Genomic DNA, 17,112 nt, shown 5'->3' on the forward strand with positions numbered 1-17,112 from the left:
TCTGGCTTTTAGGTTTCTGAGTTAGAAAACTTCCTTTCCGGGGCAACAAATCAGGATCCTTAACCTGGGGACTAAATTGGTTGTATTTAATTTGCAGAAAGACGTGTTTCCAGGCTATGGGTTGTTTTGACAGAAAACAGAATGTCCAAGGTATTTATGTTCCCTTTAGTGGCAGAACTTGTCAGAATCCAGCCTACAAAAGAAGTATTTATCAAAGGCTCTCTTTGTTTTTTAAACATTAAAAAAGAAAAAAACCTGCATCTCATCTACTGTTTTTAAAAATTTGCATATCCTCTGACCTAGTCAATCAATGCTACAGAAATAAAGGCAGGGGCATATAAGGGTATTTGCACAAGGATGTTATTGGTTTTAGTGGTAAACAACCCAAAGAACCAACTGAATGTCCATCTATGGGAAAATGATTGAATAAATCTAGTTCTTTTATATTACTAAATATTATGCCACTACAATGAGTTAAATGAGTTAAAAGTATATGTGCTGATCTAGAGGGTTGTCCCTGATAAATTAATGAGTAAAGAATACAAACTGTATATATCTATATCCATATCATGATCCCATTTTTGCATAAAATAGGGGGAACCATTATGTCTACAGTAGCATATAAACCCTATGCTTATAGTAACATAGAAAAGAAAAACATGTGGAACATGTACCAAATTGTTAACGCTGGTTACTTCAGACTAAGGGATTGAAGGGTTATGGGGGAAGATTATAATTTTATGCTTGTGTAAATGTCTGTACTATTTGACTTATATAAAACAATTCTTATTTTTTAATTAAAAAATCTTATAAAGCTAAATTTTTTAAAAAGAAAAAATATCCATGCTTTAAAAATCAGGAATCTGGAATAAGAATTCCACGTTTTTCAGGGGGATGAAGAATGCTTTTATAAAGAGAATGAAATCATTGGCACTGCCTGCTGATGGGTGGCTCCGCAAGGTAGCCACATTGGCCTTGGCCACTGTCCTCTGGCTCCCGACATCAGGACTTACCTCAATGCAGAGACAGGTGGGTTCCCCTTTCTCTGTGACTGCACATTCCCGGCCGGCTCCACAAAACACATTGGCACAGATCTTGGATTTGCTCCTTAGCTCTTCCTAAAACACACAATCATAAAGGAAACCGTGTGACTGAGATGAACCCATTACGGAATGAGCCCATAATGAGATTATCTTTCAGGCTTGGGCTTTGCTCTGGAGTCATGGCTCATGGTCTTAAACAGCTAGATGTTGGGTCTTAAACAGCTGTTGGAGACGTTGCCGCCAACAGCTAGTGCCCTACTCCCAGATACTGCTTCAGCCCAGGTTCAGGTACTTCTGAGTCCCTAATATGTTTCTCAAAGAGCAAGAGTTCCTTTCTTGCATGCTTCCTTTCTTCTAAAAATGCTTGTTGAGCACCAATTTTATGCCAACGCTACGCGAAGGGATGGAGATACAAAGGACAGACCCTGTCCTCAGGAAGCTCCATGACTCTCAGAGGAAACTCACAAAGAGACATTTGGAAAACAACACAGGAAGTGCAAGAACAGGATCACCAGGGAGCTGGAGGAGAGGAAGAGGGTGAGAATTTTTCAAAGGATACTTTCTGAAGATACTAGGTCTTAACTGATTCTTAAAGGGTGAGAGGAGTCAGTCAGGCAGAAATGGAAACATTGTAGAGAACTATGACTATCTGAAGGACCCAAACCTGACTGAATGGTGTTCAAGGCATTATCATCTCAAAGGGCAAAAGAAGGATGGCTAAACCATTGGAAACGTGGATTCGCTATTTTTGCTATGGTCCCATTTAGCCCCTACCTATGTCTGCCACTGTCTTCAAGATTAAGAGGGCGAAGCTGCCTGAAAGTAGAACTATTCTCAAATCATTTGCTAGTCAGGCATTCCCCTGTTCAGACGTGTGCAGCAGAACTGACAAGGCAGGGAATGGTCTCAGTGTATGCCACCTGAGAATGTGGGGGTATTGACAGGCACTGATCTGTTGGTGGCTCATCCCTTCCCTCCCATTCACTGGTGGCAGAAAGCCAGCCCCACCTCATTCACCACTCAACCCAGGGGTAGTGGTGGTTACATGAAGGAGAATGTGATTTCCCCAGCTTCTCATCCTGACTGGCTGGGCAGGCAAAATCACGAAAGACCTCCAGACTCAAGGCTACTGGGCTAGATGCTGTGACAAAACCAACAAAGACTGCAGGAGGCACGATGGGGTCATGGGGCTGGCTGTGGTAAGGCAGGGATGGAACCAGACAGTCCACCCTCCAGGCCATGTCTACCACATTATGCAGAGAACTCACACCCACAAGTCTTGTAACAGTACAATTCTTATAGTTGGTGAATGTTTTATACTTAAGATTAGGGGAAAAAAGCAAAAAGAAAGAAGAGGCTTTCGAGCTGAGGTGCTGTATCCAATACAGCTAGTCTGCTGCCACCCAGAGGCTGCTCTGCAAACTCCAGGTTATTATTTTCTGTCCCAAGCCAGCTTGCTGGTCATGCAGGGCTCCCATTGGTCTAGAAGCCGTTCTCAGCTCACATTTCATTGGTTCACATGCTGTTGATAAACCAATTTTTTTTGAATGTTGCTAAGGCGAATTCAAGAAAGCTAGCAGGCGGGGAAGAAAGAGGAAGTAATTCCCAGAAGTCTGCGGGGATTGGAGAGCTTTTGTTTTCCTAAACAGAGAGTGGAGATAAAAATCAAGGATATTCTCCAGGCAGGGCCCTCTTGTGGAAACTGTGCCTGACAATGTAAGGCAACACGAAAAAGGAAGAGGAAAAGGTTTTTGCTGACGAGTTGTAAAAAACCTCAGATATGTTTACCTTTTCCTCTCCCAAAAAAACGACACCCTAGCCAAGGGATTCAGACAAATACGCACCCTCCTGTTGGTGTGTCCCATGAGTTATGGACACACAAATGCATAAAAAAGCATGCTCAGACACATGCCTGCACTCAAAGACACCCGCACACAGCTCCACAGGCAAACACCCACAAACCTCCACTCACTAGTCTCTGTCCTTAACTAGTAATTTTCATTCTTTAAGGCTCACATGTCCTCATCTATAAAGTAGGGGTAAATGCCAACCCTGCCCTGCGGAGATTCAGTGAGATACATGTGGAAGTACCAACTGTAAAACAAGCTGCATATGAAACCTGTTATTCATGGGAATGCCTTATAGAGCTACTTGCAGAAAAGCCTGTGGCATGTATGGAACCTCCTTTTAACTTACATTGTTGTTTTTAGTAAGTATTAAAAATGGATTGAATTAAACCAAGTCATTTTTCAGGAATAGTTCTCAAAAATCCATTTGAAGAAACAGATAACTTTTGAGTTATAACAACTAATATTTGAATAGTACAATTTACAAAATGTTTTCATACACATGATTTTGTCTTATAGGGAAACCCTGCAAGAATAGGTATATTATTATAAACCCTATTCCATAGATGAGGAAATTGAAGACCAGAAAGGTCAGATAACTTGCCCAAGTTTCCAAAGCTAGAAATGAGAGGAGCTAGGATTCCAACTCGTATCTTCAACCACTGATAACTAAACTCCCATTTATAAATATCCGGCATCCTACTAAGTTATTTTTATTATATGTGATTTAAGCTCTTCAATAACTCCCTAAGTTAGACATCATTACTAGCCCCATTTCACAGGTGAGAGAGCGGAGGCTTAAATAACTAGAAAGTGGCAGGGCTAGAATTCTGCCCAATCAAAGGGAAAGCAGTTTATATTTGATTTATTTTCATATCCAGATGACGTAAGGAAATTATGATGGGGGTGTGAGTTGCATAATTAGCAAGTGTCGGGAGAATGTGCGTTAAGAGTGCGTCAGAGATTTAGGTTTAAATTACCCACATCCCACCTCTATTCCTTACTTGCTGGTCGTGGGCCAGGTGCTCTCTTTAAACCTCAGCTTCCTCATGTGAAAACTGGGAGTACTGATTCTTAGAGGGTTGTTGTGAGGATTAAACGGGATGTACTGCAGGCAGCACAGTGCCTGCCACACAACTGAAAGTGGCTATTACTACAGTGGGCAATTTATTTTCAGACAACTTTCCCACTGAGATGCTGTCACTACCACCTTGGGCTGTCATGTCCCCATTTTTCCCTGTCCTCCCTTGCACTGCAGTGATAATAGAGAACAGAAGGACTCACTGAATGGAAAAAACAAAAGGCCCATTTGAAGAGCACACAGAGAAGGGGGGAGCCACTAGTTACACAATCATTCCTCTTTGCAGGTGACACGTCTGTCAATAGGTGGCAATCTCTCTCTGTCTTGCACAGCCCAGCACTGCAATGCAGAAGCGCAGTGTTGGCTCCTGCAGCTCCACCCAGCTCTGTCCTTGGAACAAGAAGTGGTGCAGGAGGTGGAAGAATAGGGTGGCTGCCCCAAAAACATGGGTAGGGGGATCTACCAAGGTGGGGGAGGTCTCACCTGCAGCCTCATAGCCCTCCCCAGTGATCCCCATTCACAGGCATGCTTTGATGCAGAAATCAACAATGAAGAAAATTTTCTCCAGAGAGATAGCCTTTGTGCCATTGAAAGCCCTTCTCCAAGCCTCATCTTCTCTGGGAGTGGGAGTGTCAGATGCATCCCTGAGGTGCCTAGAAAGTTGCTTAGCGTGGTGGGTAGTCTTACCCATCTACTGAGAAACTGATTCTGAGTGGGGGAAAAGAACACCTTGAGAGGGGTTGAACATGCTCATGGGTTCAACCCCTCTCATGGTGAGGAAGAGGGAGATGAAGCAGGGTGGCAGGTGATGATGGGGAGAGGGGTGGCGCTCGATGGCTGACCTGAGGGGCTCTCCACAGCGACTATGAGAAGTGAGAACCTTGGAAGGTTTGGGATTGGGTAGGTAACATGATGGATATGGTGCTTTGGAATGTTAATTTGTGTTGGGTCCTTTCTGAAATTCTGATTCAAAGTGCAAGGCAGCCTGGATGGAGAGAGGCTGCAAGCAGGAAAACCGGCCAGGTTTAAGACTGTAATCTAGTTGGGGATGACAAGGGCCTAGGACCCAAGGCCAATGTTAATTTTAGCACCTTCAGCTGAGTGAGGCTCTGCAGATATCTCTGTCCTCACAACCTCTGTGCAGGTCTCTGTATTTTTAGTCCCATGTAACAGATGCAGAGGCATCGGAGAGTCAGGAAAGCTCTGTGACGCATGGAGGCCACATAACTAGTGAGAGCTGACTCATGAACAGAACAAAGGCCAGTCTGACTCCAGAGCCTCAAGGTTCCCTCTTGGGGTACAATCAAGGCAGTGAGCTTTGGGGAGTGGGGACAGTTCCAAGGGCTGGCACAGGGTGAGGTCACAAGGTACAATGCAGTTCTTGCAAATAGAAGTGTTTGTTCTACCACTGTAATGATTTTAGGAATGAGGTCCCAAAGCAGTATGAGGACTTCGTGTATGCGTAGATAACCACATTGGCACATGGATGTTTTCTAGGAGTATGAGGTCACGGGCAGGTCCAATATCACAAAAGTATGAACCTATAAGTCTAAATGTACCTGTGAGAATGTAATTGATTTGAGTGGGGGTAGAGGGTGTGTTTTGGAAGTGTGGACACTCAGATATATTGATAAAAATCAGCAAAATATCTGCCTGCAATGGAGAAACATCAGATTTCTAGCTTTATCCTTCTGCATCATCTTCCTGACCAGTCTCCGTGTTGTTTTCATTTCGTGTGTTGCAAGCCAAGCTCTGGAGATTTGGTCTTATTAATTTTCACATTGCAAACTCCCTTTGGTAGAAGACAGACTGGGAACATTCCTGACTTTTTACTAGGTAGAAAGTATCTGAGCAACGGTCAGCCATTGAATGGCAATATTCATACTTGCACAGCAATTTTGGTTGATCTATAATTTTTACTGTCATTTTTGATTCTTTTTAGATAGGCAGGCAGGGGATACCTCTGAGGCCCTTCTAGATTTAAGATCCTATGGTGAAAATAAAACTGAGGCTCACAGCTACATGTGACTGGTCCAAGATCTCACAGTTGTAGAATTGAGGCCTGGCCTCAATTAAAGTCTCCAGACTTTAATCCCAGCCTCTTTCCACTAAACCACTCTACCTCTTTACAAATCAAAGCCAGGAAATGTCTTGAATCCAAGGTCTTAAAAAATGGAAATGATTTTTGCAATCAAAAAAGATCTTTGCAAGCAAATGGAGAAGCAAGTTATTTGCAAAACCACCAGTAGAGGTGATCGTGCATCTGAGTCTCTGGGCCAACCAGAATTAAGTCTGAACATAAAATACACGTTGAATGTTTAAAAAAAAAGTCTTCTGAAGTAAAATAATTTCTGGAAGAACAGTGTGCTTTGGCAGGAAAGGAAAATTATAAGCAAAGCCATAAAACTGTCAGTTTAATATACCATCATTTCACTAACATGAAGTGGGCCGGCTCTGTCCCCTCCATTCTTTTCCCCCTTCCAACTCTTTTAAAAAAGAACAGCTCTACTTATGCCAAGGTGGAATTTTGGCTCTACTTGCCACTATTCTGCGACAGAGTGGCTTTGTTGACGTGAGAAAGGCTCTCTTTGCTTTGCCAGAATTAGTCATGGAAACTTCACAGGAACACCAGGGCCCCTCAGATATACACAGAATACCATGGAGCTGGGGACAAAGGAATTCACAGAACTGGGGAGAGCAGGGGGAGGTCTGCAGTGGGGCATATGGGGTGAGATGCTGGTTGCTCCCAGGCAGCTCTTCTGGAACCCAGTAGCACAGGCCTGAGAAAAGCAGAGAGAAAGAGCAAAACCGCTTCAGGACCTTGAAACCTTGCTGGAATATCTCATGACCTTGTTCAAGTCTCTCTTTTTTTCCGGAAAGAAATGTGTTGGTACATCCTACATATGCTATGGACAGAGGAGGAGGGACTGGTGATTTCTAGCAGTGGTTCTGATGTGTGTGGCAGGGGGCACTGCATGTGTGCAGTCCCTGCTATAAGTTTCCCTTCCTCATATGTGCTCACAATCAGTCCCTCATCTCAAGGTTAATGCACTAGGGCCAAACCCTGGTTTTGTGGGGCCTGAAGCTTAAATGGTTTAGGGAGGGCTCTATAAGAAAAAAGAATATACAACTATAAATGCAAATTGGGTAAATGGCCTTGCAAGACCCTTGCAAATAAAAGGTCTGAAATCAAAGCTTAATTAGCTTCATGGTAATCCAACTCCCCATTTGCCCTATTATTTTCTTCATAAACAAAATCTTTCCAATAATGGCTTTTGGGTCCTTAATCTATTAGAGAGAGTCCTATTCAATATTTGATGCACATATGGCTTATCTCAAGTAGACTCTAAGAGCCTTGCACACTTCAGCTTCCCACAGACCCACCACACTGTACTGCCTGAGAAAATGCTCAACAAATGGTTTGTATATTAAATGTCATTTGGGGGTACAAAGTTTCGGTTATGCAAGATGAGTAATTTTTGGAGATCTAATGTACAGCATGGCAATGATAGTTAATAATACTGTTTGTATACTTTTAATTTGCTAAGAGGATAGATCATAAATTAAATTTTCTCAACATGCACACACACAAAATGGTAACTATGTAGAGGTAGTGAATATGTTAATTAGCTTGATTATGGTGAACATTTCACCATATATATGAATATTAAAACATTAAAACATTTGTACACCTTAAATATATGCAATTTTTATATGTCAGTGATAATAAAGCTGCTTAAAAATAAACAAAAATTATTTTAAAATGTCATTTACAGTCTCTTCAGGTTAGTGCAGCAGCCAACAGTGGCACTTGGGATGTTTCTGGGTCAGTATGGCCGGGCTCCATGACATCCAGATAAGAGATATATCGCCTGACGAAGATTAGCTTTAAGATTTAAAAAAATCTATTATGAAGCTGTCAATCAATAATTTTTTTTTTTTTTTTGAGATGGAGTCTCGCTCTGGTGCCAAGGCTGGAGTGCAGTGGCACAATCTCAGCTCACTGTAACTTCCGCCTCCCGGGTTCAAGCGATTCTCCTGCCTCAGCCTCCCCAGTAGCTGAGATTACAGGCACACGCCCCCATGCCTGGCCAATTTTTGTATTTTTAGTGGAGATGGGGTTTCACCATGTTGGCCAGGCTGGTCTCGAATTCCTGATTGCAAGTGATCCACCTGCCTCGGCCTTCCGAAGTGCCGGGATTACAAGCCTAAGCCACTGTGCCCGGTCAATCAAGAATTATTTAATTACCCTTTGATTAATTTCTATGTTTAGCCTCTATTACAGCTTATGGGATATAACATGTTCCTTTTACTACTCATTGCATATTGTGTGCCTGGAAATTACTATATTCAAATTTCAAATGGGACAGTGATGTTTACCTCCACCGTTTTCTTTATTATTTTACAGATTCTGTCACATTCTCTATGTGTCTTTTCAGACTGAAGAATCTACGTTGGCTCAGGCCACCTTCACACGGAAGCCTCTCTCCTTCACTGCTGCTCACATGTCATCTCTGGAATGCCTCATGCTGCCTATGCTTAGAGCTTTCTTGAGGTGGCCCAGACACAGCATAGCACACTAGATGCTTGGTTTCTATAGAATGATCGGTTCCTGTGTTCTGCAATGGTCTTGTCTAGTCATAGCAGAAGTATAGCAGTATAGTAAGCACTTTCAGACTTAGAAACATGTTAGGCCTGTTCATATAGGGCTGAAAATCATCTCACAAAGATCTGTGAGGCTCAGGGATTCATCCCTGTTTGCACTGAGGAGACTGTGACTTCAAGAGCTGGGCCATGACTGAGGTAAGAGTCAGACCCAGGTGGCTCCAACTCCGGTACTTGAGAGAGGTGCTTCTGTTCTCATGGTCCACAGTGATGAGTTGGAGAGTCTCCCCTGTGACATACCACACCGCCTTCTCAACACAGGAACACCCAGTGACTCCACTGCTACTGACAGGGTCTTTCGGGCTCCCTATTACGAAAGCAACACTCCTCAGAGTGATTCCTAGGAGTTCCCAAGATATCTTGTCACTCTTCCTAAAAAATGTTTTTGTAAGGCTGCCACTAGTTTCATAATTTCACCCTTCGGTTTCTTAGGAAAGTCCAAGTGGAAGTTTCTAATACAGACCATTTATCTGCCCTGAATTAGCTTGTTAGGTTTGAATATGGTTCTTATTTTCTCCTCTCCAATTGTCTACCTAAGACTTGTCCACTTTGAAGGCCAATGTAGAGAGTATAAATCCTCCAGTCTTCTTCAGTAATGGCCAAGGAAAATGATTTAAACCCATCAAAATGCTATTTGATGAATGCCTATAACAGCAAAACAAAAAAAGAGAACGGTCTGTAATGAGCATGGCGCAAGCTCCGTGGCATAAACCCAAAAGGGAGGCCTGGGTGCAGTGGCTCAAGCCTGTCATTCCAGCACTTTGGGAGGTCGAGGTGGGAGGATTACTTGAACCCAGGAGTTCCAGACCAGCCTGGGCAACATGGCAAAACCCCGTCTCTACAAAAAATAAGATTAGTTGGGCGTGGTGGCATGGGCATATAGTCGCAGCTACTCAGGAGGCTGAGGTGGGAAGATTGCTTGAGCCCAGGAGTTTGAGGCTGCAGTGAGCTAGGATCATGCCACTGCACTCCAGCCTGGGTGACAGAGTGAGACCCTGTCTCTAAAAATAACAACAAAAAACCCAAAAAGGAGCAGAGGATGTGGCTGCCCCCACCACAGGAGTGTCTAACCTAGTTGAGCTGATGAAACAAGAATACAGGCCAATGCAGTCCTAAGTAATGGGGCCGACTCCAGGAGATGGGACTTCATAGAAGAGATGGGACTTGAGCCGAGCTCTTAAGAAAGGTAGGATGTGGATAGAAAATCTATAGGTTTTTGAGCAGGAGAGCATTAAGAAAAACACTTGAACAGTGGCACATGGCAAGAAATGGGTAAGGCGGAATTGGGGGCAGGCAGAAGGATATCAGTTGGAACAGGCCTGGGGTGATGACAGTTGCATCTACACTAGTGGTGGCATGGTTATAGAAGGAAGGGATCCAAGAGAAATCTCTACAGAATAACGAGGTCTGGCAACATCCTGAAGAGAGAGAGGAAGGAGAGAGTCTGGGGGGCTGCCAGATCTTTGGCTTCTAGGGCCTGGAGGGTTGGTTGTGTGTCTCTATCAGAGATGAAGCCTGGGAAAGGTGTCCCATAAGGGTGGGGTGGGCAATGATGAGTCAGTTATGGACATGTGTCTCAAGGGACAGTGAAACATCCCACCGACAGCTGCCAATATTGGCTAAAGATGCATATCTGGGCGTCACCTGTGTAGGGGTGAGAAATGGAGGCAGAGGAACAAATGAGCTCAGGAGGAAAAGGTGGGCATGGAAGGCTGAGGGCGGCTAGGGCGTGGAAGGAAAAGGGGGAGCACAGACAGCAGGAAGAACAGCCCACAAGGGGTCTCTGTGCAAATCAGAAAAGGCACCTTTCTCTCCAGGAGATGCAGCACATGGCCAGGGTATGCGGCTTGGCTAGCAGAGCGTAGTTTGGATTTCAGCCCCTGTCAGCTCCTCATGCAGTCAACAGCCTGCACAATGGTATGAGAACTCTGACAGCAAAGCAGCCGAGAGTAGAGTAGGAGCATTCAGAGAACTGGGAGGAAAACCAGGAAGCCCAGAGAGCTCCCAGAAATGGATGATGAATGCCATGTAAGAGAAATCATTTGGCAAATGTCGGGATAAAACAGCCAAAAAAAAAAAAAAGCTTTTAAACTTCTGCTGAAACCTGAACTAGTAACCTGGAGTGTAAGCCAGGCAGAGGCAGTGATGTCCTGTGTAAGAAGAATTAATGCAGGAGGACTGAAATGGGCCCTGGATATATCTCTGCCTCTAACATATGGTGTGACATGGGGCAAGGTGCTTGACCTCTCTGGGCCTCAGTTTCCTCAGCTATAAAATGCAGAGGTTATAGATGATGCCAAGTCCCTTAAGCTGTAAGAATTCTATTAATTAGAAAGCTCAGGAATTTACCACTTCAGATGTTCCTGAATATCAAACTTCACTCTCCCAAGGAAGCTAACCTAAATGGCCAAACTAAAGAAAGTGGTTATGTATACAGTCACATGAGGGTGTTGCTAGGTTCTGAAGGGGGGATTAAAGTTGGCTCTCATAGTCGAAGGATTCTCATAAGCAATGCCTTTTCATTCCCTCCCAGATCATGGCAGAGGGAATCAGGGAAGCAGTAATGGAACCCCAACTGAGTGTCCTGATTTTGCTTCTAGTGAACTGGGTGGAACCCTCTACTCCCCTAGAATACTATGAATAAATTTTTTATTCTACTTGCATTTGCCTTGCAAGGAGAAAAGGGAAGAAAAGAAAGGAGAGAAAGGCTAAAGGAAATTCACATGCGATTCACAATTCTTCATTCCTGCCAAGAACCTGTCACTGAAGTATGTCTGGGGCTGCCAGGGCTCACATTTACTCAGCATTCATGCTCTAATTATTTCCACATGTAGTTCAAGGAAAATGGTTGATCAAAAGTTAAAAAAAAAAATCCCACACACCTAAATCCCAGTACCTTCAAATGAAAGAAGGGAGAAAGCTCTAGGGCAGCTGTGGGAAAATTCTCAAGACAGGCAGTTTTAGAAGCATCCCCTGCAGTGCCTGCCACATCTGGGCCAACATCCCTACACATTCCCATCCCTCCATCCCGTGCAAGCCCACCCTCCACCCACCCCCAGCTTCCCAAGCCCTGAACCCATTAGGATTTGCATTCTTTGGAGTTCCAAGTGGAATGTAGGATTTATTCCCCTGATATGGTGGAAGGCAGATGAGATGGATATCGCCTAAGAGGTATCTAGTTCTCCACTCCACCCATTTTTGCCTTGGGTGCCACTGAATTTAAGTAGTCCCTGGGTGGTTCCTGATACCACAGACCTGCTGGGAATAGAATCCACTATGGCAGAGAGCTTGCTTGCTTCCCTGAGCTGGAACAGTACCCCCATCACTTCTGTGGCTGCTTTCCATTACCCCAATTTGCACATGATTCCCCCTAAACCTGCAAGCCAAGCCACTATTCTCGACGGTGGTCCACATGCCCTGGCACTGAGTTGGATGCCCGACACTGTCACCTACTGCCTTCTACCTGGGCACTGTTAACAAAGTCTTTGGCATATGGCACAGGGCGTTTTTCCTCTCTCCTGGGTGACTTCATTGTTCATGTAGCCTCGAGATCTGTGGGCTCCTCACTTCGAGCAACCCTCCACTTCTTAGGGACCCTGGATACTGAGAGCTTTGGGAAGTGTCTGTGAGCAGAGCAGGTAGCCACAGCAGATTTAAGCTGTAAGTGGACTAAAATTAAAAAAAAGGGTCTAGGGCTCCCAAGGCTCTATGTTTTGAAATGAGAACTCATTATCCTTTGAAAATGTCAGCATGATGAGGAATTGTCAGATGCTTCTTTAACCTTCAGATGGGCAGAGAATGTCCCACAAGACCACCTAAAAAAATAATGTCACCATCTGGGAAGTCTGATTTGTTGTCTGGCTTGCCCAAATTCTCCCTGTCCTTCAAGGCTTGGGTCAAGTTACACCACTCCATCCTCAGTGACCTTTTACTTTCTACTGGTATGAATTCCCCCTTCCTTCTCTGAACTTTGATTCCTCTTTGTATGAACTCATTTTGATCATTTATTTTTTTAAAAACAGAACCGATTGTGTGGATTTTGTCTTTCTGGCTGAACTACAAGCTCCTAGAGGACAAAGATTCTGTCTGTCCATCCTTTTGTAGGACCTAGCATACCTTGTGCCACTCCATTAACCTTTGTTGAAAGCAAAAAAAGGTGGATTGAACCACACTGCCCTGGGGACTTGGGATAGGGACAGAGAGGAACAACACCTGTGCCAACTCCTTTCCTGGGGCTGCTCCCTCCCAGAACTGGTCTTCTTTGAGGAAATACCCTAAAGACCCTGCCCTCCGCCACCAGGCCATATATATTCAGCCTGGAATTTCACTAATTAGAGATTGTGTTAGGCCCACAGAAAGACATTGAAGAGTGTGTTTGTGCATGTGTGTGCATGCATATGTGTGTTAATGAGGTAGAAGAGCAACGGAGGACTAAAATGGCTTTCAGTCATTTCCTTTGTCCACAGTTTAAATATATAACCTAATTGAGACATGCCGAGAGAATGAGAATTTGGTGAAGAGGAAGATAAGGTAATGTGGGAATGTGGGGTATCTCAGAGCAAAGCAAAATTGGGTGAGATTTCTGAGTATAGGGTAGGGGCAGCCAAAGAGCTGCCTGATACCTTGGGGGCCTATACTAGGGGGAAGTAGAGATGAAGAGAAGCAAGTGAGAAGGCAGGAGAAACTGTGGAAATGGGCTTACTATCTGAGGCCAGTGCTTTGCGTGAACTCTTCTGAGGAACCCCGCCCTTACACTGTCTTCTGAGGTAGAGGGAGACAGACTGGCCAACATTTCTAGACCAGGAAAAAAGCTTCTTGCCTTGCTCTACCCCTCCTCCACTCCCAAAATATTCTGGGGATCTCTAACTACTCCCCTCTGTCTCATCCACTAGGCTGACCTTGCAGTGGGCTGGAATACACTGAAACACGAGTTGCCGGGACAGCAAAGCCTTAGGTGTGCCCACGTGGTTTATCTCCCCTTGGACTGGGCACATTAATAGGAACTGTGATGCCCAACCAAGAGGTGAGACCATCTGATACAATGGTGGAGGCTGGGGGGATAGTAGGGATGTCAGGGTTGACTGAAACAAAATGGATCTGGGAGACCCAGCATAGCCAAGTAGCACCAGTCTCCACTTTAAAAACAAGGACAGGCCGGGCACAGTGGCTCACACCTGTAATCCCAGCCCTTTGGGAGGCCTAGGCAGGTGGATCACTTGAGGACAGAAGTTTGAGACCAGCCTGGCCAACATGGTGAAACCCCCCTCTCCATTAAAAATACAAAAATTAGCTGGATGTGGTGACTTGCACCTGTAATTCCAGCTACTCTGGAGGCTGAGGCACGAGAATCGCTTGAACCTGGAAGGCGGAGGTTGCAATGAGCCTAGATCGCACCACTGTCCTCCAGCCTGGGTAACGGAGTGAGACTCTGTCTCAGACAAAAAACAAACAGCAACAACAACAACAACAAAAAAAAAAACAGGGACAAAGTCCTGGGAATCTCTGGGGGTAATGTGGCTGCAAAGCAGTTAAGGTTCCAGCATCCTGGCAATTATTCTCTAGCCTAAGGATGCAGACAGGGTTAAAACCCAGCAAGAAACTCAAAGCTAAATGAAGTCTCCATATGTGTGGCTCAGTAGGGTTCTAGGAGAAGCAGACAGATGTAATTAGAAGTTCTCAGACATTGTGTTGCCACAGCAACTGCTGGCCAGGAAGAAAGTGGGGAAAACCTGGAGTCCGAGGAATACAGTCCTCCAAGGAAATGCCAGTGGTGTTCATCATGCTTGGGCTTCATGGCTGGCTCCTCCAGCTTGCCCACGCCCAGGCTCTAGAAGGCCCTCTCCCTCAAATTCCTCCTAATCCCCATTCCCACCCCTGGAGCAATTTCAAATGCACATCAAGGGCTCCCTTCAGAGGGCATCCAAAGGAAGGAATGAGGAACTCTCAGAGGAGAGTTTGTGCTGAAGAGTAATCTCTGGTCTCTGGGGCTTTCTGGAGCTGAGTGAGGATCAGTGAGGGAGGCTGCAAGTTTAATTTATGCATCACTCTGGAGCACCCATGAGTGTGGCCTTCAGCCATATATTTTGTCATCCAAATGGGGACATTTGAGAGTTAAAGGAAACCTTTTAAACAGACACACTTGGACAACAGGCCTGAACTGTGACACATGGTCACCTTAATTACTAGGCTGCCTATGGGATGGGAAAATTTGTGGTTTTTATTTTAGAGAGTGAGGATGCTAACCTGGTATCTATGGGCCCCCAGAAACCCACCCATAAATTTTGGGACTGGATTTTCAAGGAGGCATGAATTTTTCAATACTCAAAAGACCCAAACCCAAACCCAATTAACCTAGGAAAGACAAACCCTAATTTACTGCTCTGGGCATGAACTGCCTTTTGTAGCCTTAATCTCCCTTGATTCAACAGCCACAGGAGGATTTTCGAGGGTTCTGCTGCTGGGAAGCTGGGGAGCCTCAGCAGATGGGACCATCTTTGCTTCTAAGTCTTGATCATTACAAATCCTTCCAACTACTCCTCTAAAGAGACAATCATTCATTTCACACTTTGTCACCTAAGGGAGATAGTTCCCTATTCACTGTTTACAGCAATAAAGTGGTCAGTGGAGTGGGATCATTCCACAGCAGTGAGACCTAATATATCTGCCCCTGAAGGGGAGTGGTTTCCAGGAGTGCATTCTTACACATTCTTTAACATCTGAACTGAAAACAGTGGCACAGGGACCCTGTAGTCATGAAATCAGGGAAAGATCAGGCTCTCCCAGAGCACCAGCAGAAATGACTATGTTTTAGGCATAAGCTAGCCAGCCTAGATATTATGAGCATGTGGTTCAGCTGCAGGCTCAGTTACAAAATTGTAGGATGTTTAAAGGGTAAGGCCCACCCAGAGTGTGTCTCCTAGAATTTTCTCAGAGACTTTGGGAATCACAGCCATCTGGTAGGAGTTCCTGACAGTTAGTCATTGACTCAGGCTGGTGGTGACCCTCTTCTCAACCCTGGTTTAAGGCTGGGAGTCCCTGGGCCAACATGCCTAATTTATTGCACCTATTACTCAGACAGGTCCTGAAAAGTAGAGCACAAGTTTCTGAGCTGAGTTTGGAACTTCTCAAGATTTCTGGGGTGGTCAGGAGGGGCTCCTTAAAACCTGTAAGCATCAATTTTAACACCATTGTTCTCTACTAGGCATGGGTGTCAGGAAGTTCTGGCACCCTCTACAGGTCCCCTGGATTTTAATAGTCCAGTTTAGAGGAATGTTAATCTTTGTGGAACAAACTAAGAACTACATAAAATCAGTTCCTTTGAAAAGAAAAGCAACAATCCAAACACAAATTAATCTGCATTTCCTTATCAATATCTAACATGGAAATAGATGAAATCTATAAGTAATATACAGGACAATCAAAAACATACCAAACATCATGCCAAGTGCCAGGGGCTCAAGGAAGAGTAAAGCACAGTCTGTGTCTCTAAGGAGCTTGTAGCTTAGGTGAGAAGCTAGGGGAATGAATATATGCAATTTTAAATAACAGAACAACACAATCTAATAAGAGATAACTCAAGACAATGTGTGGCTATGGTTAAGTGACAACTGTCTAGAGCAGTGCTGTCCAACAGAAATAGAATACCCATCTCATAGAGAATTTAAAATTTTCTAGTAGGTACATTTTTTTTTGAGACGAAGTCTCAATCTATTGCCCATGCTGGAGTGCAGTGGCATGATCTCAGCTCACTGCAAACTCTGCCTCCTGGGTTCAAGCAATTCTCCTTCCTCAATCTGCTGAGTACCTGGGATTATAGGTGCCTGCCACCATGCCCGGACAATTTTTGTGTTTTTATTAGAGACAGGGTTTCACCATGTTGGCCAGGCTGTTCTTGAACTCCGGACCTCAAGTGATGCACCATCTCGGTCTCCCAAAGTGCTGGGATTATAGTTGTGAGCCACCGCACCCGGCCTCTGGAAGGTACCTTTTAAAAACTCAAAAGAAATAAGGTGAAATTAAGTGTAATCACTTATTTTAAGAAAATATATCCAAAATATTACCATCTCAACATGTAATCAATAATATGGAGATATTTTAGACTTTTTTCATACTAAGACTTTGGAATCTGGTATGTCTTTTACACTTACAGTACATCTAAATTGGACTAGCCACGTTTCAAGTGCTCAATAGCCACTGCAGCTAGTAGCTATTGGCATTGAACAGCACAGTTCTAAACAGTTATGGCTGGATGCGGTGGCTCACGCCTGTTATCCCAGCACTTTGGGAGGCCAAGGCGAGACGATTCCTTGAGGCCAGGAGTTTGAGACCAGCCTGGGCAATATAGCAAGATCCTGTCTCTTAAAAAAAAAGAAAAAGAAAAAAGGAAATAAAAATAGTTCTGAGTTCTGACCTCACTGCATCGGAGGAGGAGGGTTTGAGGAGAAAGAGGACCTTCTTTAACTTGGAATACTTTTCA

At 44.4% G+C, this 17,112-nt stretch overlaps 1 protein-coding gene across 2 annotated transcripts in view; it reads right to left on the reverse strand.

Moving 5' to 3' along the window:
• Positions 1-17,112, reverse strand: part of FSTL1 (follistatin like 1) — a 55,666-nt gene that overhangs the window by 19,039 nt on the left and 19,515 nt on the right. For both annotated transcript variants that reach the window (XM_034957165.4, XM_063602903.1), the window contains exon 3: positions 1,014-1,118. In XM_034957165.4, the coding sequence (XP_034813056.1) occupies positions 1,014-1,118 (105 nt within the window). The remainder of the gene's footprint in view (positions 1-1,013; positions 1,119-17,112) is intronic.

This window comes from Pan paniscus, chromosome 2 (genome assembly GCF_029289425.2).
Source record: "Pan paniscus chromosome 2, NHGRI_mPanPan1-v2.0_pri, whole genome shotgun sequence".
In the NCBI taxonomy this organism is placed as follows: Eukaryota; Metazoa; Chordata; class Mammalia; order Primates; family Hominidae; genus Pan; species Pan paniscus.